At 39.7% G+C, this 26,244-nt stretch overlaps 1 protein-coding gene across 6 annotated transcripts; it reads left to right on the top strand.

The window, feature by feature from the left end:
* Window positions 1-2,606: 2,606 nt before the first annotated feature.
* Window positions 2,607-24,664, top strand: IL1R1 (interleukin 1 receptor type 1). 6 transcript variants are annotated; one of them, XR_003540178.2, is made up of 14 exons: window positions 2,607-2,681; window positions 4,066-4,147; window positions 5,825-6,089; window positions 7,049-7,191; window positions 8,985-9,219; window positions 10,788-10,977; window positions 11,895-12,069; window positions 13,266-13,331; window positions 15,119-15,239; window positions 18,141-18,286; window positions 19,264-19,407; window positions 19,693-19,857; window positions 21,306-22,209; window positions 24,383-24,664. XR_003540178.2 is itself a non-coding variant. In XM_039390571.1 (13 exons), the coding sequence occupies exons 4-13, from the start codon at window positions 7,131-7,133 to the stop codon at window positions 21,680-21,682; spliced, it is 1,677 nt and encodes a 558-aa protein (XP_039246505.1). In that variant the 5' UTR covers window positions 2,607-2,681; window positions 4,066-4,147; window positions 5,825-6,089; window positions 7,049-7,130; the 3' UTR covers window positions 21,683-24,664. The 6 variants fall into 6 exon arrangements, 4 of the variants coding, with proteins under 4 accessions (XP_039246505.1, XP_039246506.1, XP_027573930.1 ...); XR_005566986.1 differs by having other exon boundaries at window positions 23,685-24,664; XM_039390571.1 differs by having other exon boundaries at window positions 8,988-9,219; window positions 21,306-24,664.
* The last annotated feature ends 1,580 nt before the right edge of the window (window positions 24,665-26,244 follow it).

Here is a 26,244-nt window from a genome sequence, read left to right as displayed (position 1 = left end):
GATACTGAAGGACACAGACCCCTGTCTGGCTTCTTGGTGTTGACTGATTTCTGAAAAATGCAGTCTCGCTAGCAGCCTAGGCACCAGTCCAGAGGTCTGAGACCTGAAACATGCCTCAGAGGCCTGCAGTTGGTAGCAATGACAGGCTTTTCCCAGTTATGTGTTTACTCGGTGCTTAGGTACACTCAGACAGTCGACTGAGTAATTGACATAACAGGTTAGGTTGTAAAACTCACTTGGGAAAACAGCTCTACGGTGGAAAAAGAAATTTGCAAATTACTGCTTTCTAACTGGACTCTTACTAATGTTTCATGATCAATTCATTCACATCGCTCTTAGTAAACTCTAGGAAACATCCTCTGCTCTGCGAAAAATGCATACTTTGCTCCTGAGTCACAATTTGTCAGCGCTGACAGCTGCGTGCGTTCTTTTGGAAGTGTATTTTCAGTTCGTAGTGATTAGTTTCTCTAAAATGAGTGCCAGAGAGTACTTTAGGGGGGTTACTTTAAAAGTGTGGTCATGACAGATATGGGATATCAGAATTATGGATATAGACATGTGCACCACATTCTACAAATGACTGTTTTTTCTTCAACGCTTACCAAGCATTCTATACATCCAATATATAAGTCATTACACTTCCTTGAGACTACTGATTTCTGGCATGCTCCCTGTTCTCTTGCTACATGATAGAGAGCTTTCCTGATCGTTGCTAGCTACTGGGAGACACTTCTTTCTCTCAACCCTCCTGGGTCATCAACTATCAAACTTTGTGCAGCTTCATTTGAAGCACTGCAAAGTATTGGGCAGATAAACTCTTAGAAAACTCTATCATCTTTGTTCTTAAGATTGCTATGGACTATGAAATTTCCCCAATTTAGCCAGTCACCTTAACACCCCTTGACTCAAAAACAGTGAAGGCAAAAGCAGATAAAAACAATTTTGCACAGCTAAAATACAGTTTGCAATGGCTTACAATCACACACAACAGGAATAGAAATTTCCCTGTCCAGCTTAAAAAGGGTTTTCTCCCCATTTATATTATCAGATAAGCTGGTAAACATTTCACAGCTTTCCTCTCTGAGAGGTCCATGGCTCAAGCCAGCTCTTCATCTTGGTACTGACAACATGGAAGAAGTCAGTATGAGAATCCCTTATTATTTCCTTTAATTAGTGTTAATGAAACCAAGAAGGAATGAAACTAACCCTTCCATCCCAAAAAATCCCAAGCTTCCCACTTGGAAAAGGGTAATGGTTCTGTAAGTCTGGATTGGACATCTCGTCTACCATTTAATAAGTAAAACATGTCTTCCCACATTTTTCCAAATCCTTAATCAAGCTGACAATTTGGAAATTTTTCAAACCTCAAATGAAGCTTATTCTTACATTTCATTTTTATAATTCCTATTAAAATGCATGTCTACTTCAACTGGAATACAAATAAAATTAATGAATGTGGATCTTGAATAAAAGCAGAGATGGGGATAAGCAATTACTGAATAGCCTATAGTCATCTCTTTGAGAAGTGACTAAAAGTAAGCTTACGGGAATCAAAGTGAAAGAAGTGAAGACAAGCAAAGGGCAAAAAGGCTCTGAATTTAAAACTGTGGACAAGGAAACAATTCCAGGGAAACTTCTCCCTGGAAAATTTGCATTTCTATTGCTGAATAAGTTTAGTTTTACCATCAGACTGAACAGTGAGAACTGTATAGAGTTTCTACATAAACCTGAAGGAACTATTGTTTGAATCAAAAAAGTGGTACCCTGGCATAAGGGAAGGGATAGCTGATCAAACCAGGAAAAAAGTAAACACTTAGAATCATAGAACCACGGTTTAGCTTGGAAGAGGTCTTAAAGATTATTGCTACTTCCAAATGGAGCTTATGTGATGGCGAGCAAACAGAGCTCTGCTCCAAAAAGACACTGAGCAACTTCAGGTGCTGGAATATAGGAATGGTGTCAGCAGGCACTGACATTGCCTGTTCTGGTAAATACCAGACAGAAGTGAGTCCCTGCACTCAACTTGTGAATGGGGTGATGGATTTGTCAAGGACTGGTTTCACTTGTGCGACAATTTCCTGGAGCAGACAGAGTTAAGTCGGTCATGCCCTGGATGCACTGCGGTGGACGGGTAGATCTGTTTCTTTGAAGACATGAAATGTCTGCTCCTATCGGGTTGCCAAATGGGCATTAGCTCCACTCCGCGGCAAAGCGCATCGCTGAGCTGGCCAAAGGGCTCTCATGCTTTCCTAGGTCAGCTCGGTCAAGGCTTTCCATGAGTCCCGAGGGCAGCCTAAAGGAAAACTGGTGTCCACATTGCGCTGAAGTCAGCTTGGCCGCCCCGGGGTCACAGCCTGAAGGGGAACTAAATCCAGGCTTGAGAGCTAAAGGATGTGGGTTGATGCCAGGGAAAAGGGGGCTATCATGAGGATCCAGCTCGCCCTGTGCCCGGTGCTTCACGTCCCCGGGGTTCAGCGGCAATGCCGGGACTCCCAGGGCCGCTCAGCCCACGCCGGCTCGGGCAGCGGGCGGTGCAGGCGACGAGGCGGGCCGGGGGCGGCTCGGGGCGGGGCGAGGCGGCAGCCGCGGCTCCCCGGGCGAGGCGGAGTGTGCTTCCAGCCCGCCCGCCCGCTATGTGGAGCGGACCGGGGCGGCCGGGTGGACGCGGGGAGCAGCCGGAGGTGAGGAGGGGCGGTGGGCGCCGTGGGGGCAGCGCCTCGCCCCCAGCCGAGGCTCGGCTTCGGCGTGACGGGGAGGGCAGCGGGGTGTGGGCTGCGGCGGGGCCCGGAGGCGGCTGGGCTCTCCTTTCCCCGCTTGTGTCCCGTCGCGTCGTGGCCCATTTGCCGTCCTTTGGCACCGTGGGGAGCGGGCGGCGGCGGGAGGGTCCCCCCGGGCCGGCGCCCCCAGGGCGGTCGGGGGTCCGCGGGCAGCGGGGAGCGGCTCCTCGGCAGGTTTAGGCTGCAGTGATGGCTTCCAAAAAAACCAACCCCGGCCCCTGGGTTTGTGTTACTTTTAGCCGTGTTTTGAGGCCGTGCGTGTTGCTGCGAGGTGTGTTGACACAGTCTCCCTACCTCTATTTGTGGCTGCTGCTGTCCCATCTTTCACGGCACTAAATAGCGTCCTTAGAAGTAACTTTTTTATTTTGCCTTTGTGTCTGCTCCCTCGTTGTGTGTCTAATTGTACAAGCCCAGGTACGAGTGCAGTGTATAAATAAAGGCTGTAGGAGTGCTAACGCTGCCACATTTTTTAAAGTACTTGTAACAGGAAGCGGGATAATGTTTGGCGTAAATCTTCTTGACCTAGTAAACGTGGCAGAAACTATTTCTGTATTTATTTATTGCATAAGGATGACCAGGAAAGGCTCCTTTTTTTAACTGTTCATATGACAAGAGCGAGGTTTTGGATGATGCCTGCAGAAATACCTGTATCAAACCCAGCAAGGAGCTGCTGCTCTAACAATCCCAGACCTGTTCTGGCCGCTTCCTAGATAGCTCTTGGCAGCAGCCTGGAGAGCCATAGCTTGGTAGGAGTGAGCTATCCGTTAAAAACTACTAAGCTGAATCAAGGTTCTGGTTTGTTTCCAGCAGCAGCTCTTAAGTTTGGAGAGTTTCTTCAGGGACTCAAGCAAGCTGCTGGATGTGTTTTGTTTTTCTTCTTTAGAAATTCAGCATCGTGCTCTCATTTGACTTGGACGATTTGTATGTGCTTGGATCCTCAAAAAACAGGCTAAAAGGTCATGAACAAAAGTTATTTTAGAATGCAGAATCTTTAATTGAGATATTTTAATTCACATGTTTTAAATTAATCCTTAAATGAGAAATATATGTTACTTTTTTTGTAAAAAATATTACTGATTTCCTCTCTCCCTCTGAGAATAATACTTTTTTTTTGTTAACACTTTACATCACTATTTTTGATACATACAGTTTTACCTGCATGAGCCATTCAGGTCCTTTTACATGCTTCTTAACAGTACTTTGAAATGATAATGGAAAATGAATCACTTACTTTGGATTTAAATAAAAAATGGGTGACATTAAAATTCTTATTACTTTACAATGACAGGTATCAGGAGTTGAAATGACATAGAAAAGTCTTCAAAGAACAGACTGTGAAATTAACTCCTTCCACTTGATACTGAAAGAAGGTACTGGTTTTAATTTATTTGAATATTGATAAGATCTGCTCCTTTCAAGGTGGTTTGGATGCTGTCATTGCCTCCAGTTTGACGTGGAAGAAGATGGATAGGTAGCACTTCACTGTATTAGGGTCAACCAGTAGTGGCCAGTTATGTACAGCTACAGATAGTATTTTTGTTTCCTTCCTCCTGTTCATTGGTGAAAGTTGGGGCAGTACCTGAATTTGAAGAAATACACTTTCTTCAAATTCAGATTTAGAATAGTTAGTACTTATCTCAAGGCTGAACTGGAATTTAGCTTGCAAAGACTGAACTGTTGCAGGCTTCTTTGTGAACATTGTTTGACTGTGTTTTGATGTAGCTTCAACATAATGCCCTGGATAATAGGTTTTCCTTAAAGGTACAACTTTTCTGTAGTTCTGCAACTTGTTGGGAAGGGAGACATTTGAGGTCCAAAGTTACTGGTCATCACATCAGTGTCAGAATACCCCAGTGGATAACCAACTTGACTGGTCTGATAACTGTGATATTTATAATTGATCACAGTCAGTTATAGATTCTGTGAGCTTCTTGAGAGTGCTTGTGCATCATGTTGTGTGACACGGTGTTTGTACATGCCCCTGTAAAATGATCAACTGCATTCTGTTTATATATTGAGTATGTTAGACAGGAAATTTATGATCTCAGGAAAGTGGTAGACTTGAAACAAGTCTGTTAGAAATTTTAGCACGCTTTGCTGTCATGCTTTAACTGTTTTTGGTAACTTCAGCCACAAACGTTACAAGTGGTGTGGGATTTTGTTTCTTGTTGGCTTTTTTCCCCTTTATTTCTTAAAAGATTTCATGTGCATTTTTCCTTCGAGGCCAGTAAGCTTTGAACTGAAAACAGTTTTCCAGACTATGTAGACAGTGTCATCAGTGAAACTGGAATTCTCTATACATGGAATTTTTGAGCTTCTGTCGTTGTATCCTGGGGACATTTCATAGTGCTGAGACTGGGATAGGAGGCACTACCAGGCTAAAGTTGTTGAGTATGTGATCAAACATCTGCTTTCTAAGCAAAGTTTGTTGTTTCACATTTGTGGATTTTGGGTAGTGTTTCTCTTTGTATTTCGTTTAAGAAAAAATGTAGAACCCTTGTGTGGTCACTTGAAACCTTACTGACCAGGATAAATATGCTCTGCATACTGTGAGGCATTGCAACTGCAAAGTTAGAGGCTTCTTCCTGTCTTTATAGAAGTTTTAAGCTTTACTGCTGCAATAAAAGTTGTGCTTTAGCATACAGTATTGGAAAGACATCTACTCTTGGTACTGGAGGCAAATAATGAGTGCAAAATATAAAGCTTAACTTGTTGAATTGGTTAGTTGTTATTATTTTGCCCAATGTTTAAGTATTTGTTTCTTTTTAGTAGTTAAATTAGTTTTATGAAGTTGCTTGCCACCTGTGTAATATTATGTTGTTTTTGACAGAAACTTCATTATCCAAAGATCTTTGCTAGAATTCTTGGTTGATCTCTACTGCAAGTTTTGTTGTTGCTCTATTAAGTCATCTCTCTAGTGTAGGGAGAGGGATGCTCTTGCTTTTATATTTTGGATGTCTGTAGAAAATTTGGTTTTGGATGTGTATGCTGCTGTCCAAATGATGGGTTTTGTAAACTCCTTTTCCCCCCTTCTCTGCTTTTTACAGATAAACTGAAACTTTAAGAATGACGATCTGCTCATTGGCAAGTTACAGGAAAAGCACATATAAGGCAACTGAATAAAGTCTGTGGTATGAGGGCTTTGTCAGATAAACTGTCCAAAAGAAGTACGTACTCAGAGGCTGTTATGTTAAAGTGTTGAACTCTGCTTTTTGTGTCCCTCCCTACTACCCCAACACTTCTACATGTGAAATGTTTCAGAAGAAGGAGCTGGTGTGGCTTATTTGTCACTGAACTACATTGGATATAAAAGTAAGTCAAGGCTGACTTTTTCAGGGAATATCTTCTTTTCTTCCTGCCATTTCTAGCTGGGTAGAAAGCAATATTAACTAGGACCTTTGCAATGAATGTTTTTCAATGGACTGCTTCAATTGAAACCAGTTTGCTTTAGAGTGAGAGGCAGCAGCACACAAAATAGTCAGAAGCTGAGGAAAGACATGACAGCTAAATGCAGATCTTAAGTTACAAGGAGCTGTCAGAAGAAAAAGTATTTAAGTGTTTCCCAGCTGGCTGACAGTAGAAGGCTTGGGGAGATCTCTGATGACACCTTGCCAAAAAAATGCAGGTGCATCTGAGAGGGGAGTAGGACTTGGTTAAGGTTTAGAGGTTTCATAGAAGCCACTTGCAGGCCATGAGGGCAGTGTGTGTCTGTTTAATCATGTCTTAGTTGGAGAAAACTGAAAACAAGACCTGAGGTGTGAAGTGAAACTACAGTTATGGACACTTTTCTTTTGTGTCTGACCACAGCAATTCATATTACTTGCGGTTTTTACACATTCGACTTTAGATGCCACTTTAAGTGCCAGGTCACACTAAAGTTAGTGTGCTTATAAAGAATTGTAGGTTATCTGCTCTTAAAAGCAGTGATGCCTCAGTCATACAAAAACAGTTCAAAGAATGAAACCTCATACATCTCTGTGATTGTGTCACTTGTAAGCATGTGGAAAGACAATCAAGCTTGGTTTTTAAATTATGTGGTATAGCTGAAATCACTATGCTAGCATAATTGTTCTGTGCTTCAGGGTTGTGTGGGGTTTTTTTAGTTAACTATGCTGGCAAAAGATAATTATATTTTATGCAAGAATTATTCCAGTAGAATAGTTCTAGTTCAGGAAAAGTTCTAGTAGAAAGCTGAAGACGGAGCAGCTTACCAAATCCATTTTTTCCCTCTGCAAGATGACTAATGCTTCTTCTGATTTTTGTTTTTTTAGAAGTAATGCAGGGTGCAGAGGACAGTGCAGCTTGAACAGTCTTAACCCAGCATTTGAAAAAGCTTCTGTTTTGCAGCAAAATATGACACCTGTAGTTTTGCTCATTGGTCATCTCATTCTACTGATACCTCTGTTCAGTGCTGGTAGGTTACATACTTCATTGAAATTACTATTTTAAAAAAGAAAATCTGCAAGAGATAAGTTGTGTATATTTAGTAGGAAAGAGATATCAAGAGCAAGTAGTGGATCTGGGGTTTGTTTTTGCTTCAGCGTATTAAAAATAGCTGAGTGCCTCTTCTGGGATTGAAATTGCATGAGAGATGGCATGGACAAATAGACATAAAAGTTTTTAAATCTAGCCACATAAACTTAGGGTACTGAGGCTTTGATTAGCCTTTCCCTGTTTCTTGTGAAGAAGTCCAAAATGATTGGCTTCCTTGACTTTGTTAGCTGTTGAATGCCTTAAGAAACATGCTGTATCTCTAGTCCTGAAAGCAGTAGGGCTGAGTTTCCTTTACAGTTAATTAGTAATATTTTTAAGATAGGCCTATTTTTTCAGTAAAGTTCAGAACTACATAAATTAATGATGCTTGTCTTGCTACTCTTGGCATAAGCAGTTTAATATTAATGTCTCTGAATTAGTTTAAGCTACATAGAGACCTACTTGGAAATCTTTAAATTAGGTGGTAGTAAGATAGTGATACTGAAAGGATTACTGAAGACTTTTTTTTATTTTGAAATGGAATCTGTTGACTTTGTATTTATACAGTCATTCAGCAGGTTTTTAAAATCAGTTCAGCCAGATGTTTTGCAGTTTCATAGGAATTCCGTGTTGCATACAGAATCACAGAATGGTTTGGATTGGAAGGGTCCTTAAAGATCATCCGGTTCAACCCCCCTGCCATGGGCAGAGACACCTTTCACTAGACCAGTTTGCTCAAAGCCCCATCCAACCTGGCCTTGAATACTTCCAAGGATGAGGCATCTGCTTCTCTGGGCAAATGTATGCAGAAGTTAGAAAGTTTTACAATCTACTTTATAGCCCAGTGGCTAGCTCTGTGTTAAAATGGTATTCTCCAGTAAGTTTTTGCTTGCAGATTTGGGTTCTTGATAACTTTTTGCAGTATCTGTCCTACTTTCTCTGATATTTTTTGGCTGATGTTTAAAGAAACGCTTGCTAGGCTGCATTATTGTGCCATGTCAACTTGTTACAGACATAATTATAAAAATTCTGTTTATGCTGACCTTTTATACGATGTTCAGAATAATGGGCCTTCTGGATAAAGGTGCAAATATAGTAAGGAAACAATACGTTATGGTCAAGACTTCTTAATCTAAATACTGTGCCTTTCCAGATTTTTTTTGTATTGTAACATATTGGTTTACAGACTTCTTGGATGTGTTGAGGTCTTGATATCATTCCATACTGTCTTTGGCTTCAGGTTAAGAAACACCTGTTTTTTTAACCCCCGATTTGTTTTTGGCCCCACAGTCGTCATGGCCAGAGTAGTGTCAGGAGCTTTACTCTGCTACTGTTTGCACTATGCTTTACATAGGTAGTATTCACATTAAGAATCTGGAAATTCTGCAAAAGTACTAACATGCTCAAATAACAAGGACACGACAGGTGAGTTGGGAAACTTGGAGTTGCCTGGTGAATCCCATGGATCTAATACTCTGGTTTGTGCTGAGGGTATTGGGCTTGCATGTGCTTGTTACCAAAATACCTTAACAGAGGGAAGTTGTGGCATAAGCTTGTAAAATGTGTGTTTATGTCTTCAACCAGAAGGTGCTAAACAAACAAAAAATAATAGCCTTGTGATGTTTTAATGGTAAATTTTTACAGAAAGCTTATTTTCTAATTCTGTGTCACTTGGAATGGATATTGATACTTCTAAAACATATAAGTGTAAGGCATTGATAATTTTTTTTTTAGTAGAGGAATGTGTTCTTTGTGATTACTTCGTGCTTGTTGGAGAGCCTACTGCTATTACTTGCCCCATTATTACACTGCCAGTGCTTCACTCTAATTACAATCTGACGTGGTATAAAAGCACTGGTGCTACACCAGTAACTACAGAGACAAATGCCAGGATCCACCAGCGAGAGGGCTTGCTTTGGTTTATTCCTGCAATGCTGGAAGATTCTGGACTTTATGAATGCGGTGTAAGGTAAGAAAGGAAGGATGGAAACAATTGGGTTGTTAATGCTTGCAAGTTTGATAATGTATTTGTGGAACTTGAGCATACAAAACTTTTTTTGTTTTAGGTAGAATGCTTAAACAGTTAAAAAGCACTATTTTGACCATGCTTTATATTTCTGCATGATGCCTTTTTCTTCCACCTATTTAACATTGCAAAAGTGGTTCATACAGAAGACTCTTTATCTTGAAGCAATCTCACTAACAATGTGAGGATTGCTTGTTTGTTTTGGATGAAGCATAAGGTCACAGGAAAACATATTCACTGCTTCAGCTTTTCCTGTGTTCAAATTGCTGTTTGATACTGACCGATCAGAAGAACATTTCGTTTTCTTCATAGAACATGGCTGAATGGAAGAAGGATCTAAGAGGGGGAAACTCTGCATTTTATGCAGTATCACCACACAGATTTTCTGGAGAACTTAGCAACTTTTTGCGAATCTTATTAGAAATTCACAAATTAAAAGGCAGAAAAGCTTTCTTATGATTTATTTTAAAATATTACCAGTTGTTACTGGTCAAAAATGAGAATGCAAATCAAGAGCGAAGCAATGTGCTGGACAGCTTTAGAGACAGTGAAAATGATGTGTCAGTAATACTACTCAAACAATCTGAGCGCACAGAGAAGAAATAAAGGGAATAGATTCTTTGAAAAGAATCTTTATCTAGCCTTTTTTGGTACTTTAAAGCTCTTGCTATGTCTACAGCTCAGATTAGTGCACTGGGCTTAACTACTTCAGGTTGTCAGATCTTTTTTATAATGGTTGAAATTCACTGTGTGCTGAACAGGAAATTAATTTTGGGAAGACAGGCAGAAACTGTTCCTTTCCTCATGGTCTTGCCACAACACACTGAGAACAGCCAATACAGGCTTTTCAGGTGGCCCAGAATTTGTTTTAGTAGTGTGTAGTTATGTGTAGTGGTGTGCATACAGTACACCAGTTATCCTGGAGGGGTTTGGGTTGTGAATGTAGTAACAGTGATCAGCAGAAACTTCCAATTTCGTGGGCCTTTGCATGTTCCTTCTCCAGAGCTGACAAATGAAGCTGAAATTGGAAGTCAGAAGACATGTAATCCTCTCAAAGCTACCCAGTTATATAATTTTAGTCTTTCCTACTGTGCTTCTAGTTGCTTGAGCTATGAAATGTGTTCCTGTGCGCACCTCACATCCCTGGCTTGCATAATGTCAGCAGGACACAGAACTTGCTAATGTTCAGTTGTGTTAACTGTAGGCAGCATTTTGTGCATCAGTCACTTAAACCTTAATTGGAGTTCTGAGAAGTCCTGACATCCCCTCTGGTGCTTCCAGAGCAGACCCCACTTCTGCTCACAACACAAAATCAGAGCTTATTCCCATCTCTTGATCTGGAATGGGGGTGAGGGGCTGAGGATGGTATTTATGAGCTAGGAGGATACAGCAGGGGTGTTAGAGGCAAGGCCGGTGAAGATGCTGAAGTCCCTGTCTGTAAACTGCTTGACTTGCTGGAAAGCGGGAACCTTTCTGTTAATGACCTGACTTGTCTGCTGTTCTGATTACAGGAGCCTTAACCACTCTAACAAAAAAACTATAAATTTAACAGTTTTTAAGAATGATAATGGCTTTTGTTTTAATGGAAAAATGAAGTTTGAACAAAAAGTGATGAGCACAAATACTGGAAAGATTATATGTCCTGATCTAGAACAATTTAAAGATGAAGACAATAATCAGCCTGAAGTACATTGGTATAAGGTATTTTGCATGTGTATTTCATATATACAAGATACAACATGTATTATTTAAAATGTCTTGTGGAGTACCTGGGAAAAGCTGCTTTTGGAAGGGAAGGTTTATTTTCTCTACAGTTTGAGCAAGGCATGAGTGTGAATAAGTTTTGTGAAAATCTGATTCATTTGATTATTTTATGTAGATAATAAGTTTTAAAACTTGTGTGTTTCTGTAAATACAAGGCTTTGGATAATTATTTCTGTTTCTCAGAATATTAGGCATGTCCTATCTGTTGACTGTGCTGTGGTATTCTTACGCTGCTTGCTTTGGTTCTATGAAAATACTCTGTGCAAGCTTAGAAACACGTATTTTGTCTGTGTTAAGGTAAAATTATGAAGTAGTTCAACTCTTAATTCTGATGCTGATATTAAAGCAGCTACATGGGCCATATATGTAAAATAACCTCGGTGCTGCACCTATACATCTTTTGAGATGAAGGGTTTCTCCACTGCTTGTAGGTCAAGGAAGAGAAGGAAGTTTTTTGCTGTATTCACATTGCCACAGAAACCCAGACAACACAAGGCACTGCATCACAGTGAAGCAGGGATGCAGGCATGTATTCTCATAAACTCTGCTACATGCATAACTTCTATTACACCTGAGATGGATAACTGCCATGCTATTAATGGAGGCAGTGAACTAAAGCACAGCATTTGAAAAGTGAAAGGATTGGCTGCAGGGATTTTTTAAAAAGTGCAAATGGAGCAAAATGTCATCAGGCTTCATGTTAGAGTGTAGTGGTGCTTGAATAAGAACCCACATAATGGCTTTCAAAAAAGTCAGTATTTGGCAAGTATTTTAATAATCAGTAGAGTTCAGTAACTTATTCAATTGTCAGGTTTTTAGTTCCCTTAAGTCACAAGTACTTTTGATGTATTTAGGAGTGTAAGTCTGGGTTTCTTGAAGACAAGCGACTTCTTTTGGCAGAGGGTGAAAATGCTGTCTTGATTCGTAACGTAACCGTGCAAGATAGAGGAAACTACACGTGCCGTATGGTGTACACCTACATGGGAAAACAATATAATGTTTCAAGAACCATAAGTCTGGAAGTTAAAGGTGAGTGCATGAGGTTATTCTCTTTTTGGCTCTGCTGTAAATATTTGTATGCAGGCATAAGATACCTGGCATATTACCTTTGAGCTCTGTGAAATTAAGAGTTGCAAATCTTCTTTAATTAGATTATTCCTGAATATAAAATTAAAATACAATGAAGGACGTTGCTATCCTTAAGGATTGCTTTTGGGGAAGAATTGTCGTGGGGAAATGAGTATTGCGGGCTTAGGAATGAGAATTAGAGAAAAGGAGTGGTTACTGGGGTGTGAGGGCATTGTTTTTGCTGAAACAAATAATGGACCACTAAATGAAATACATTTTAAAATGGAGTATTTTTTTCTGAGACTATCACAGCAAACCACCTTCTTGCAGCCCTGCTGGTGAACTTGCTTACAGAGTTCACTAGAATCTTGGTTGATGGGAAAGGAGATGTGACAAGCTGCATAAATACTATAAAGTTAAATCTTGCTGTAGAAAGGATTGGCTTACTGTTGCCACTTAGTTGTGCTTTCCTGCACACAGGATGTGGAACTGGCTGTCTCACTCTCCCAGTAGTGTCATTTATTGCTGTGTTCATTGTGTGTCTTTGTGAGCAGTATTGCTGGTGACCTGACTAGTGACATGGTAGTAGTCCTATCAGAATAGTTGGCTGGAAAGAGCATGTACGTCTTTTTAGATTAAATCAAAATTCTGACTCAGGCAGATGATATAAGAGCAGTGGGTTGTTAGCAGCCAGTCTAAACATGATGCAGAACGATACAATTCCAGCCCAGTTTAAGCATGTGTTTATTTAAACTTTTACTTAAATAAATATTCACCTTATCTAGGAGGTCATTATACAATCCCTCTTTCTCTTCCTTATCCATCTCTCTGAAAAAGTTAATTGCATTTTTTGGTTTTATCTTTTTCTGGTTGTTTTACTGGGAGTTGATATAAAAGTAAATTTGAGAATTTATTTTTTGAGTATTTTTAAGGTAAGCTAAAGCCTTTTGTTAACTTGGGAGCTAAAAGAGAATAATTTGGAGAGAGCACAGCAAATGTCTTATGAGATATTTCTGTTGCAAATTTGAAACTGGTAGTAAGTATGACACTACAGTAGTACCAAACAATAAAACCAAAACTACTGTAAAACTGTCAGTTGAAGTAAGTTGTGGAACTCTTCCTGCCTGAAGTTTTTGATTTTTCTTTGTTTTGATTAGAAAAACCACCACAGATAAAACCAGAGTTTATTTATCCGAAGAACAATACAATTGAAGTAGAACTTGGTAAGTACTGACTATTTAAGAGGTTATTAAGTAAAACAAAGCTCCTGGTCTTTGTGAAATAACCTGTGAACAGTTTCATGGACTTCAGCAAGACTGGGAGATTAACATGTGGATTGAGGATATCTGGAAGACAGATGAGAGATGATAGAACATGATTCCCACAAGTAGTTTGTAGGGGGAAATAACGATGTGCCTAAGATTGGAGTATTTTGACCAGCAGTGTTGTGCGGGATGAATTAATTTATCTGTTTATTTATTTATTTATTTATTTATTGTTATTGTCATCTGTCCTTTCTACCACTTCTCAGTGTCCCTATCTTGAAATATTGCCCCCCTGTTACATGGGGACTAGGTGAGACACTTTACAGGAATTTAAGGAAATTGGTTGGTTTGTTTGTTTTAAAAAGGCATAGCCGTTCAAAAGTAATATTCTCTGTCCAGTACCTTTAATGGGTTACTGGAAGAAAAAAAATAAATCTTTGCTCCTATTAGATGTCTGGCTGTAGTACAGAATATTTAAACACCTGCATGAATGTGGAAACAGCTGTATGATTTTTGAATGAGAAATGGCAGGAGAAGGTTGTGCAGAAACTTAACAGTAAATTTATGAATGCATGAAAATGGAGAGCATGGAACATGCATTTGAGGGTTTTTTTTCCTTTTGAAGAACTGTGCAACACACTAAACCACATCTTTAGAAAAATTCATTATCATGGTGGAAGGACAGGAGGAAAGAGATTGGGGAGCATCTCTGATTTCTGTGCAAACTCTTGTTCAAGTAACTGCTTTGCACGTAAGGTAAAGGTTTATTCCATACTTTTGTTAGAGATTATTCCTTGGTAGAAGCATCTAGATCTGATGTGGTTCTAGGAAGTGAAACACTAAGATCTTTACATACGTGAACTGAGACAGCCCACCTTCTCCTATCAAATCATAACTTCCATGGGTAAAATACAGAAGGAAAGGAATCCAAGAAAGCTGCTTACCTTCCTGTATGTGGAACTCTCTGAGGTACATTGGAAACAAATATGTTTTGCAACTTGATTTGTGTAATACTGAGGCATTCTGTAAGATCTGGACTCTTGGTGGTGGCAAAGGACCTGAGTGACAGGTGAGCTTGCTCTGGGAGTAGAATGTGACAATATTCAGAAACCATCCCAGTGGACAGTGCTGGCCAAAAGACTCTGATGTGGAGTAAAGATATGCATGGTCCCTAAGAATGGGGTTCAGCTCCAGCATGTAATTGTCTGCACGTGGGTATCTGCATATGATCTAGCGTCCTTACCCCGTGCCATTATCAACGGGGGCTCAACTCAGTTGCCTACACATGGAGTGCTGTTTTGAGCAGTCTGGCTACTCTAGCAGTGCAGATTTCTTTAAGATCTGGAGTCCTGTCTGACAACTCCATATAGATACCTTGGATGTTGCCACAGTGTGTACATGCAACTGATTTGAGCCCTGGAGATCTTTCAGTGGAATTGGGAGAGCCATTCAGTTAAGGTATCTACTTCAGTGCGTGGACTTCAGCAGAGCTGAACTGTGTTACTAGCTTAGACATCTAGCTTACATGTAGATGTGAACATTTAGACACCTGCATTTAGGGTGGAATTTATATCCAGGTCGTAGGCACCCAAACTTGGATTACAAATTGGATGAGTTTTAGGCCTCTGGTTTTCTTAAGGTATTTATTTTTTTATATCCCTCCTGTTCCCGACTGTTCCTTCATCACTTGATCCTGCTTCTGTTACAAGACCTTCAGTTCCTATGTTTAAATGTTTTTTTTGTAGGCTCTCATGTAGTTATGGAATGTAATATATCAAGTGGCATAAATGGCTTAATTCCATTCTGGCAAGTTAATGATGAGGATGTTGATATCTTTGATAAAACCTACAGGGAACAGTTTTATGAGTAAGTATCCTTATACATTGAATTATAAGTGCATTTGCAAAGCTGACCTCCAGTCAAATGTCAGTAGTCATTGAAAGACTGATTAGAAGTCTGCATCAAACACAGTATATTCTTTTTGCTTGGTTTTTAAAAAATGACATTGACATTTAATTATAAATACTGATGTATTTGATACAAATGTAATGAAGCAATCATATGTAGATTTTTATAATCCTGTTGTGAAATATAATTTTGTAATATAATTAATATAATACTTGCTTATGCATTTGTTTTTAGGTGATTTTTTTTTGATAATAGATTAAAGCCCTTTATCCTTAATATGGAAAGGATAGATTGTTCCAAAACAAAAAAAATCACCAAACCTAGTTTTATTTGTGAAGTTGGTTCTTTTCTGAGTACAGACACAGTTGCTAATCCTCAAGAACACAAAGCAGAAGCTCCTGTTGCGGGACATTTAGGTTTGGATTTTTTATGTTCAGGAAAATAAAATTAAGCTGGTAAAAGCAGCAATTCTTTAGGGAGAGCAGGACTTTTCACTCAGTAACTGGTCTATGCTGTAACAAAATGTGGATGTACTCTTTTCCTTCTCATTGTATCAATCACTGCTGTTAAACATAACCCTTAAAATCTAGTGCGAAGAAGAAAAAAAATCTCAGCTGACTAGTTCACATTCATGCAGAAGCATTGTCTTCTCCACCAAGTGCTGTCACCAGTGCAGATTATGGCCAGAGAGTTAGGCAGCAGACTGCTTTTAAAATTACCTACTTCATTCGTCTGTATCTGGCCTCTACTTTGTCCTCAGGTTCTTTAAGGGGGAATTACTACTTTCGTTATAGATCTGTATACTTCTTGTTTGTCTATAAATGCCAAGGCCCCAGCTTATGGTCTCTAAGGCACATCTAAGTCCATTATTCTTCAGGACATGAAATTTCTTATCTTCACCAGTGTAGCTGTGTGTAACTGTTTATAGTGGTAGTATCTTCAGCTTCTTCTGAAACCTTATTCTGCTCTTAAACACATCTTCCTGGAAAGCATTTAATATATTTAAGTTAAAGCACTTCTCTCTTAAGATTTGTGGCTTGCTTGGAAGTGATCTCCATTTCTAATCACTACCCTGCTAGATAATTTTCCCATGGCAGAGATGGAGATGTGCAAAATACATCCTGGACAAGTTCAAAGCAAGTTATCCAATATCAGAAAAATTAATTGCAATATTAATGTTTTATTCCATAAAATAGTAGCACTTCCTCAGCAGTTAAATTTGTGAAGCATTCTCTGTAGCAACCTACACTGTAGCCATGGCCAACAAAATAGACTTGAGACTTACACCTAGGAGGTAGCTCCTGTGCTGGGATGAAAGTTAAAACTGACTCGAACAAATCCAAACGTGTTGCAAAATGATGACGTTTGTATTGGCATCCCATGACAGAATTTGCTGGCAATTATTTATGTAATAGAAACTGTTTCTTCACGGTGTCCTGCAAAATGAGTTCTCTTCCTTGAGTACATCAGGTAGTAATATTACTTTGATATGTAGAGTAGAATGCCAGTTTGTATGTACCTTCCCGGCCTCTCTCACCTTATTCTTGTTAATCTATCTTAGAGCAGGATGGTTTTAACAGGATATCATACTGAATCTCCAAGCTTTTTGTGGCAATGGCTGTCAGACATAAAGGTATTATTGCCATGTTTGTTGTCATTTCACACAAGGGTGAATTTTGTTCATCACAATTTTCCAAGGTGGTTGTCACCATTGACTGTGAGCAATGTGGGCTTTGGGAGTCTCTTAAAGTGCTTAGAAAGGTCTCTGCTTCATCATCTGTGTAAAAAATCCTAGAAGGTGATTTATCTCTTGTCACTTTTATTACTAGGTATTACTGGTTTATATAGTCTTTCATTCACAGAATCATTCAGGTTGGAAGGGACCTGTTGAGATTGTCTAGTCCAACTCCCTTGCCTGGGCAGGGCCAGACAGAACAGGGTGCTCAGGGACATGTCCAGTTGATTTTGAATATCTCCACAGGTGGAGAGTTCACAACTCTGGGAAACCTGTTCCCGTGCTTGACTATCCTGATAGTAAAAAAGTGTTCAGATGGAATTTGATATGGAAAAGTGTTTCAATTTATGCTCATTGCCTCTTGTCCTGTCAGTGGGCACTACTGAAAGGAGCCTGGCTCCCTCTTATCCACTCCTCCCTCCCACTGAGTATTTACGCACATTGATGAGATCCACCCCCTGCCCATGAGCCTTCTCTTTTCTAGGCTGAGCAGTCCCTGCTCTCTCATATGACTGATACTCCAATTTCTTAACATTTGCACTTCCCTGCACAGGACTTGCTCCATCAAATCCATACATCTTATACTGGGGAGCCCAGAACTGGCCTCACTGCTCCACGTGTGACCTCTCCAATGAGGAACAGAGGGGAAGGATCGTTTCCCTTAACCTGCTGGCAGTGTTTTTCTTAGTGCAGTCCAGGATGCCTGGGGTCTGGTTATCCCTCCTCAGATGCAGGATTTGCATTTTACTTTGAACTTCGTGAGGTGTTCTGTCAGCCCATTTCTTCAGCCTCAAGGTTCCTCAAGATGGCAGCTCTTGTATCAGCATCCCTTTGAGTTTTGTATCACCTGCAAAACTGCTAGTGGTGCACTCTGTCCAACTTAGCAAAAAAAAAACCAAAACAAAACCCCCAGAACCCCAAACCAACCAAGAACCCAAGATCTTCTCTGTTCATGAAGCTGTTTGTTAAAGAAATCTGTTTACTGTGCTTCACTGGCTTCTGAGGTTTATAAAGTTAAAAAAATGAATGTTCTTGTATTAATGGATAGATGAATCTGTCCCATATTAAGTACAGATACTTAGTTTCCATGCAGATGTTTCTTTTTTACCCCTTTTTAATGACAGAGAGGGGTTGCCTCATGGACTTGCAGTATCTGGAACAAAATTTAACATTTCAAAAGTGAAAACAAAGGATTATGCTCACAAATTTTTCTGTCACTTCATATATGGTTCTCAGCAATTTACAGCCTACATCAAATTGGAACGCCCAGGTAAGAGATCTCTTCTTAATAAAATGGTGACCAGTATACTTACTTCTCAGTTGGTTTGACAACACCCTACTTAGAGCTAAAGCTGTGTGATAAAGGGGGCAGTGCAGCTCAGTACCTTTTGTGAATTTTTTGCCATATTCTTAGCAAAATAAAAGAAAATACCACTTTGATTTGCTTTATCCTCTCACATTCAGTACTTTAGAAAACAATAATGAAAGACTCCAATTTATTTGAAGCAAGTAGGAGACTTTGGTGGAATACTTTGCTTCATTTGACATACTTGTACCTAAAGAAGCATGTGGATCAGAGGATATTGTGTGTCTAGAAGAGCAGTGGAAACGGTCACTTCTTTAAAAGAGCTGGGTAGAAGACATAGCTTAGTATGGAACAGACTGTCAAAAGAGCATGAGTGTGTATGTGGACCTGGTTGTTCTATTCTACAGTAACAAATAATGGGGTGAGATTGCTAGGAGAAAGAAAAAGAATCTGTATGGTAGGAAAAAAAAATGTAACAATGGTAGTAATAAAGAAATGAAATAGATTGCTTGGAAACGTTATGGACTTTTCGTTACTGACTAGTTGGTCTGGGGAGAATAGCGTGGTCAGAAAAACACCTTCCCACCTCTGACTTCCTTGCTTTCTGACAGATAAAATTTTGTACAAGAATTCTCACTCTACTGCTGTGCTGGGATATAAATCAGTATTTTATTTTGGTGTTTATTTTGGTGTTTGGTGAAAAGTAGCCTCATTCGTCACATTGTTAAGGTATTTTTTCTCTGAAAGATAAAAGTAGGCTTGTCAAATAACAGTATTTGCAGAAAGCACACGTGAAAAAGATTCACCTATTCATTCATTCCTTCTTTTTTTTTTTTAAATATTTTAAAGACTAAACAGTTTTGCCCATTTCTTGTCTTCCCTGATTCTAGTTTATAACTGTACTTCGTTTATTTGTTTTCTTTTATTCCACTCTACTGCAGCGCGAAACATTCAGGGTTACTTAATTGGAGGAGGAGTTTCCTTGGTATTTTTAGTATGTTTTACTCTCTTTATCTACAAGATCTTCAAAATTGATATTGTGCTTTGGTATCGGGACTCCTGCCATCCTTTCCTGGGTAAAAAAGGTATGTTTGTGTAACAATGCTGATTGTTGTATTGAGCTTCCATCTTCCTTTGCATAGCAGTGAGTTAACTTCATGGAGTGTGATTGGTCTTCCTTGGAAATTTTGAAAGGATAATATGTTTTTAAGATGTTTAGAATTAGTTCAGATAACAAAAGCACGATAAACAATGATTCGAGTGGGGCAAAAAGCCCCAGAGTTTAGAGATTTTTGTTTGTCCGTTTGTTTGCTTGCTTGCTTTCGTATCTTTAGAATTCATTTTTATTTGTCCTATTGCTCATTCCTTAGTTTCAGATGAGAAGATCTATGATGCTTATGTTCTGTATCCAAAGAACAGAGAGAACTGCTTGTACTCATCGGATATTTTTGCTCTGAAAATACTTCCAGAGGTCTTAGAAAGACAGTGTGGTTATAACCTCTTCATATTTGGGAGGGATGATTTACCAGGAGAAGGTAAGCTATCTGAAGACAAACTGGACTTGAGTTTTCCTGTTGACCTGCAAATACAATTGAGAAACAGGCAATCAGGTGGGATTCTAAATATCTCTCACCATCAGATGAACTATGATTCTCTTACTCACTTTGATGGAGAATGAGAGATGCAGCACCAGGTGCTTCCACAACCTCTCTTTATCTCAGCCTAGACATCTAGAGATGGAACAATGCTGAGGGGAAGAGGAGTTGAAATTTTGATTGTGAATGATGACTAATGGCAGGAAACATGGAAAAGTAGGTCTCATGAGCAGTGTGAAAAAAGCCTATTGCTTTGAGGTGCCATTTAAAAGGATGATGTCTATTGTTTCATTTTTATTTGCTCTAAGATTTGCTGTCAAACGAGCAGGATGCAATAAAGGATATAATGGATGCTTAGACAGTGCAGATGGAAAAAACCAAAACTACACCAAGTTACCAGGAACGATCAGCTCTATCAAAGACTATTTGTCCCTTGTAAAAGTTCTTAGAAAGCCTTCCCTTCCTTACAAGACTTAAAAATCCTTGTGGATTAAAAATCCTCATTGTGTATGTGTGCATCAAATTTAGTATCCGAGACTAAAAATTACAAAGCCTATCCCACTGTTTGCTTCCGTGAGGTGAAATGATTAAAGGCTTCTGAATCCTTCGGGTCTTATGACTTTAAAAAGATAATACTGAGACTGAATAAATTTGAAGAGTAGGCCAAAACCAGAAGTTTTTATTTAAAAAACAATTGTGTATGAACCTACTTACATGAGGTGGCCCGTGGATACTCTTTTTTTTTTTTTTTTTTTTTTTTTTTTTTTTTAAATATTTGAAGGATTTTGGTAGTGGTTTGAGGAGGAAGGGTTCCCTGAGAAGTAGAATTTAAAGTGCTGCTTAATTTTTCCAGCTTGAAAAAATGCAATAATCTGTTCTCAGGGTTGAGCCATATGGCTTTTGTGTGGTATTTACCGTATTTTACTGTTTGAGACTTAATTGACTGGCATGACATTGAAGGGAGGATTCTTTTCTTTCTCTTCTACTTACATCTAACAAAAGCAGATGAGCATATCAGAACAGGCTGTTTAAGGTAAAAGGTCCTGTGGTTCTGGAACTTGGTTTTTTGCATTTGTACCTATGATGGCAATAAAATGACATTAGCAAGATACGTAGTAGATAGTTGGCAGCTCTCCTTTGTTTATGCAAAACAGGAAAATAGACATGCAGTCTAATGGGGTCACATTGTTGCATTGGCCAAATCTCTAGGGTTGGCTAACCCAAGGTAACTGCTTGCATGCTCGTATCCTGTCCCTATTTGTGATGTAAAGTGTGTTGTCTTAAATATCAAACAATGAATGAGCCAGCTGCAAAATGTTGGTAACATAACGTAGAAACATACAATCTTATTTTTGCACAACCTTTTTTTTTTTTTTTTTTTTTTACAGCTGTGATCAGTGTTGCTGATGAAAAAATCCGTCAAAGTAGAAGAGTGATAATTGTTTTAGTACCAGAGCCCTCCTGTTATAGCATTCTAGAAGATGTGTCTGAAAAGCAGCTAGCCATGTATAATGCTCTTATCCAAGATGGCATTAAAGTAATTCTCATTGAACTTGAAAAAATACAAGATTATGCAATCATGCCGGAATCCATCAAATATATTAAGCAAAAGCATGGAGCTATCCGATGGAAAGGGGACTTCTCAGAAAGGTCTCACTCAGCAGGTACCAGATTCTGGAAGAAAGTGCGCTACCACATGCCATCCAGAAAAAGTGAATCTTTGTCAGGATTGCATTTGTTACCAAAAGACTTGAATTCACCTTAAATAACAAAAGGGAAATGACGCTTAATGACCGATTCAGTTCACATAGTTGGTGATGGACTGACTGAAAGTCACACTCATCTGTTTTGTGCAATCTTATCCAGATTTTCTTAAGTGAAGGTACTACAGCTTGGTATCTACAGATGTGAATCTTTTTTTCTTCTGGCTGGATCAACAGAACAACTTGAAATATCATCAGTAGCACATGTAGGAAGCACACGAGTACTTTTCCAAGAATTGCACTGTGATTTGGTGGAATTCTCATAGTGTTGAAAATAGAAGGCAAAGAAACTATCAAAAAATCCCCAGAAAACTTGTTTTTTTACAAGTCTGGATATGAAGAGAATTATATTAATTATAATCATGATATTATGAAATGGGCATGGTTGATGCCAGTAAATATTTGTTTCATTTTTTTTAATGACACAAAACTTTTCTTTGTTGCAAGTTTGTTATTTGCCTTGTTCGGTTTACTGAAAGATAAATTCCCCTGTGGTACTGCCTCAGTGTGCTATCATCCAAGAGAAAAGGTAAGAGACAATCCCAGCCCCAACAAAGTGCTGTTGAACCTGAAAAAGCATACTCTTCTCTGGTCTTTTTTACATTTTAAAGAACGGTGCCATTTTTAGTCACTTGTCGCATACAGACATCGGAAAAATACCTTTGTAATGCTTTTTTGAGTCAAAAAATTAATCTCCACTGGACTTTTTTTTTTTCCAATTTAGTGGCTTAATGTATTTTTTTACCCAAGTGGAACAATTGGCTAATGACACAAGAGCCTCTCATGGGGCTACAGGATGATTGACTTTGTCTGCCTTACCTTAAAGACCACATCAATGGGCTTCAGGGCTCCTATTTCTTGTGGGTTGCTGGTGCTGAAGGAGAGCAGATCTTTCCTCCTGTTCCTGGCCAGAGGGCTGGCTCTAGCATTTGTCAACTCTGAAAGCTGAAGCCGGCTGAACAGACTAATGTGGCAGAAATTGTCCTTTTCCTTGGGTTAATGTTCTCCCAGATTAGTGTGTTCCTGGCTCCCAAAGGGTTCGGAGTGCAGTCAGAGAAGAAGTGTGATGAGACCATGCTTTTCAGCTCCAGATATTCTTACAAAACAGAGCTAAAATAGCATTGCTGCTCAAGTACTCCTTGAAGTGAGAGAGAGAGAGAGAGAGAGAGAGAGAGAGAGAGAGAGAGAGAGAGAGAGAGAAAGAGAGAGAGAGAGAAATGCCCTGTGTTACCCCCTGCAGCTGCTTGCTTTTGTCCTTTCTCTCTGCCCTGATGATGTAAAGAATCAGTGGTGACTGTGTACTGGAGGCTGCAGTCACAGTTTTCCAAACAGCTGTTTGGGAAATGAAGTTGTTAAAACTCAGTGTGTATGTTGAATCCTTTATCTTCCATTTTAAAGGTTTTTTACAGTATTACGTATGCCACAGCTGTTAACTCTGAAGTCATGTTTGACTTGTGTGTAGGCAGTGACATAGTTTGCAATGTTCAGTTCTTTTTTCAGGGCAGGGAATTGACTTGATTGATTAAAAAAATTAATTATCAGACCTCTTTCATGCTATGTTTATAGCTATGAATTTTATAGAAACAGGAGATGAAAGCCGAACTGCCTATGCTTTTCAGTCTGTCCTTGAAAGTTACATTTTTAAGTGATGAAATCTTAGTGTATATGGAAGCCTCAGAATTTGACTGTTACTGCCTCTGACTGCTGCTTGCAACTCTGAATTCCTGTCTGTGTCCCTTGCAGCACTTTTTGCTCTCCTCCCATTTAAACTCCAACCTGTCTTTTCCCATGCTGTTCCCTTATCTTGAAACAAGCAACTTACTGTTATATCGAACTCCATCACTTTCCAAACTCTCCTTGAAGGTTGTTGCTAATACAGTATCAGGCAGAAATTTTTCCTTTGGTATCTCCACTTGTTCATCTGAAAAAAATCCATGTTCTGCATCCTTCAGCAGTCATCTATTCATTTGGATACTGCAGTATTGGCTTTTTCTTCTTTCACAGCTCAAGCATTTTTCTTATGCCTCCATCCTCAACCAAACAAAACTGATCCTTGTGTTCTGCCTGTTAAGTGACAAAACCAGTGGAAATGGATTCCTCTCCCACCTAAATTGCTTTGCTTGCCTCAGTGTATGCTGGAGACTTGAAACTCTGACTCTACAGACAGTACCTTCTGAGCTTTGCGTTGTGTATGTGTTTGGCCAGAACAGAATAAAAATCTCTTCATTTCAGGATAGGAGGGGAAAAAAGTGCGTTTGAAACATCAGACTATTTCAAACTGTCATGGTACTGAAGTGCCATGTCTGTATAGACCAGTGCAAAGGCTTATAGTCTCTTCTCATTCTTGTTTTAGTCATGAGAGAAGTGTCAAGGGAGAATCAGTCCTAGTCATGAAGTACCACATTCACTTAGCTGTTGCACACAGTCTGCTTTCAAATATTCTGTGTGTTCAGTGGCAGCCTGTTGTAGGGTAAAAGAGCCTTAAGGTCCATCTGAAGTTACTGAGAACCATCTGAGCAAGGCTGATTGTTATGGTTCACATCAATAGAAGAATTATACAGGACTGAAGCCATATGGTTTGGTCACAGAACTCTTCTGTAAGAAGATCCCTGTATCAAATGTGAAGACCAGACACTGGCAGTATGGTATTCGTGCTCTGAGGACTAGGGTGTAATACTGACATTGTGCTTCCACTTTGACAGCTCACGGTATGCAGTCCAGCCAATAGAGTTCCAGCAACCTCAGGCCTCCTGAATTACTTCTGCTGACTGGAATAGATTGAATGGAAAACTGCTACTTGTTATCCCTACCTTTAGGGATAGGAAAGTTATTTTACTGAGCCAAAATACTGGTTTTTAAAAAGTATTTGTTCCTTTTGATATACTTGCACAAATGATGCTAAAGTTTTCATGTGTGTTATGTAAAGGCACTTTGAAGAAAGGTGCATTTTTAAATTCAATAAAGGCACTACAAAGTTTTTCATACGGCAGTGTTGTTTTTTTCCCCCTCTCATTCCTCCACTGAAGCATGCTGAGAAAAACAGCAAGCAGCAGTTGGGACTCAAAGTGTCCTAACAAGACTGCTGCAGTAATCTTCATTCAGGCTGCTGAACCATTGGCTTTATCTGGTCGTGGCACAACATTAGCACTAACCACCTTGCCCTGTCTGGGCAAACAGGAGCTGTGAGCTTGGTTCTGTTATGTCCCGTGCTCTCCTTGCAGCAAGGTGAAGCTGGAGCAGCTCCAAGGTGCTGTGTCGCTCTCTGGGACCAGCATGGTTCCCAGCAGTGTCCCAGTGAGCAGTCTTCTGCTGCAGCTCCTCCAGAGCTGGGGGGAAATGCAGGAGACCTCAAATGGAGGAAATGTGTGAGAGGCACCCTTCTCTGCTTGACTCCTGGGGCAAGTGCTGACTCATCTGCTCGAGGAAAGCCACAGCCTTTGCAGTGGGGCTGTAGGGACTGGTCTGGCGTAAGACTGCACGTTGATTTCTTAGGGGCTAATGTGCTTACCATAGGGTGTAAAGCATCATTTCCAGTCCTAATAAGATAAAATGGTCTATTCTTTTTGTGCTCTGTTTTGAACTCCTTGAAAGCTGTTACTGGATACCTTCTTCTAGTACAAGTAATGCCAGCTCTGTTTACTTGCTCATTTAGTACTGGACTTGTTTTTTCATGCAAGATAGATAAGATAAGAAAGCCATTAGATAAGTTCTTCTGAAATGAATTTTTATATACCACCTCACAGTGGGGAGGTTGGGGTTTTTTTTGAGTCCAGGAACTTCTTTTAACTTCTGTCTAACCAGCGGCAGTAAGTAATTCTATGTTTGCATTGTCGTGTGAAATCTCCCAAATGAAGTGTTTTCAAGACCTCTATTGATAATGATTTTGCTTCTTTTCAGACCTAATCTGTATTATACATCTGTCTAACCCAGGCAAGGGTTCAGGCTGTAAATTAATGTGTGTTTGAAGGTCCTGTGCATTTGTTGCTTCACCTTATGTAAGAATCACTTCCATGCTGGCAGCAGCACGGCATAAATTCCTTTTAAACAGGAGCTGGTAGATGACTTGCTGTTCATTCCCCACCTCTTCCAAGATGCAGCACCTTTGAATAAGTCTGCCTACTTAGAGATTAAAAGATTGGGGTGGGAGGAATCAAGTCAAAGAAAACCACTGTTCCCTGGTAATTGCACTCAGCATGGTATACTGCAAGAGCTGAAGCCAGCCTGACCAGCAAATTTCCTGCCTGGACTAAAGGAACACTAGGAAAGTGGCCAGTGCTGTGACAAAGCCCTCCCATGTGAGCTTTTCAAGTCTTACACATTAGCTTAGTCCCATCCTCCTCAAAACCATTGCAAGCAAAATGGTTGCAATCCTTACTTTCCATTCAGTAAGGAGAATAAAGAAGATCTCCATGTGAGGTGAGTAAAGCTAATGTAATTCATGGATGTCTTCTGGGTAATGAACTCAAAGGGAAGCAAATTAACCAAACCCAAGCCTCTGGATGAAGCAAGAGACAGAAAGTGGGTTGGGGAAAAAAAAAGAAAGCCAGTGACTTCAGGAGGACAC

The sequence above is a fragment of the Pipra filicauda genome, unplaced genomic scaffold (assembly GCF_003945595.2).
Source record: "Pipra filicauda isolate LSUMZ 115617 unplaced genomic scaffold, ASM394559v2 scaffold83_size3615187_pilon, whole genome shotgun sequence".
Classification (NCBI taxonomy): Eukaryota; Metazoa; Chordata; class Aves; order Passeriformes; family Pipridae; genus Pipra; species Pipra filicauda.
Note: the sequence above shows the minus strand (reverse complement) of the source record. Positions and strands in the feature narration are given on the sequence as shown.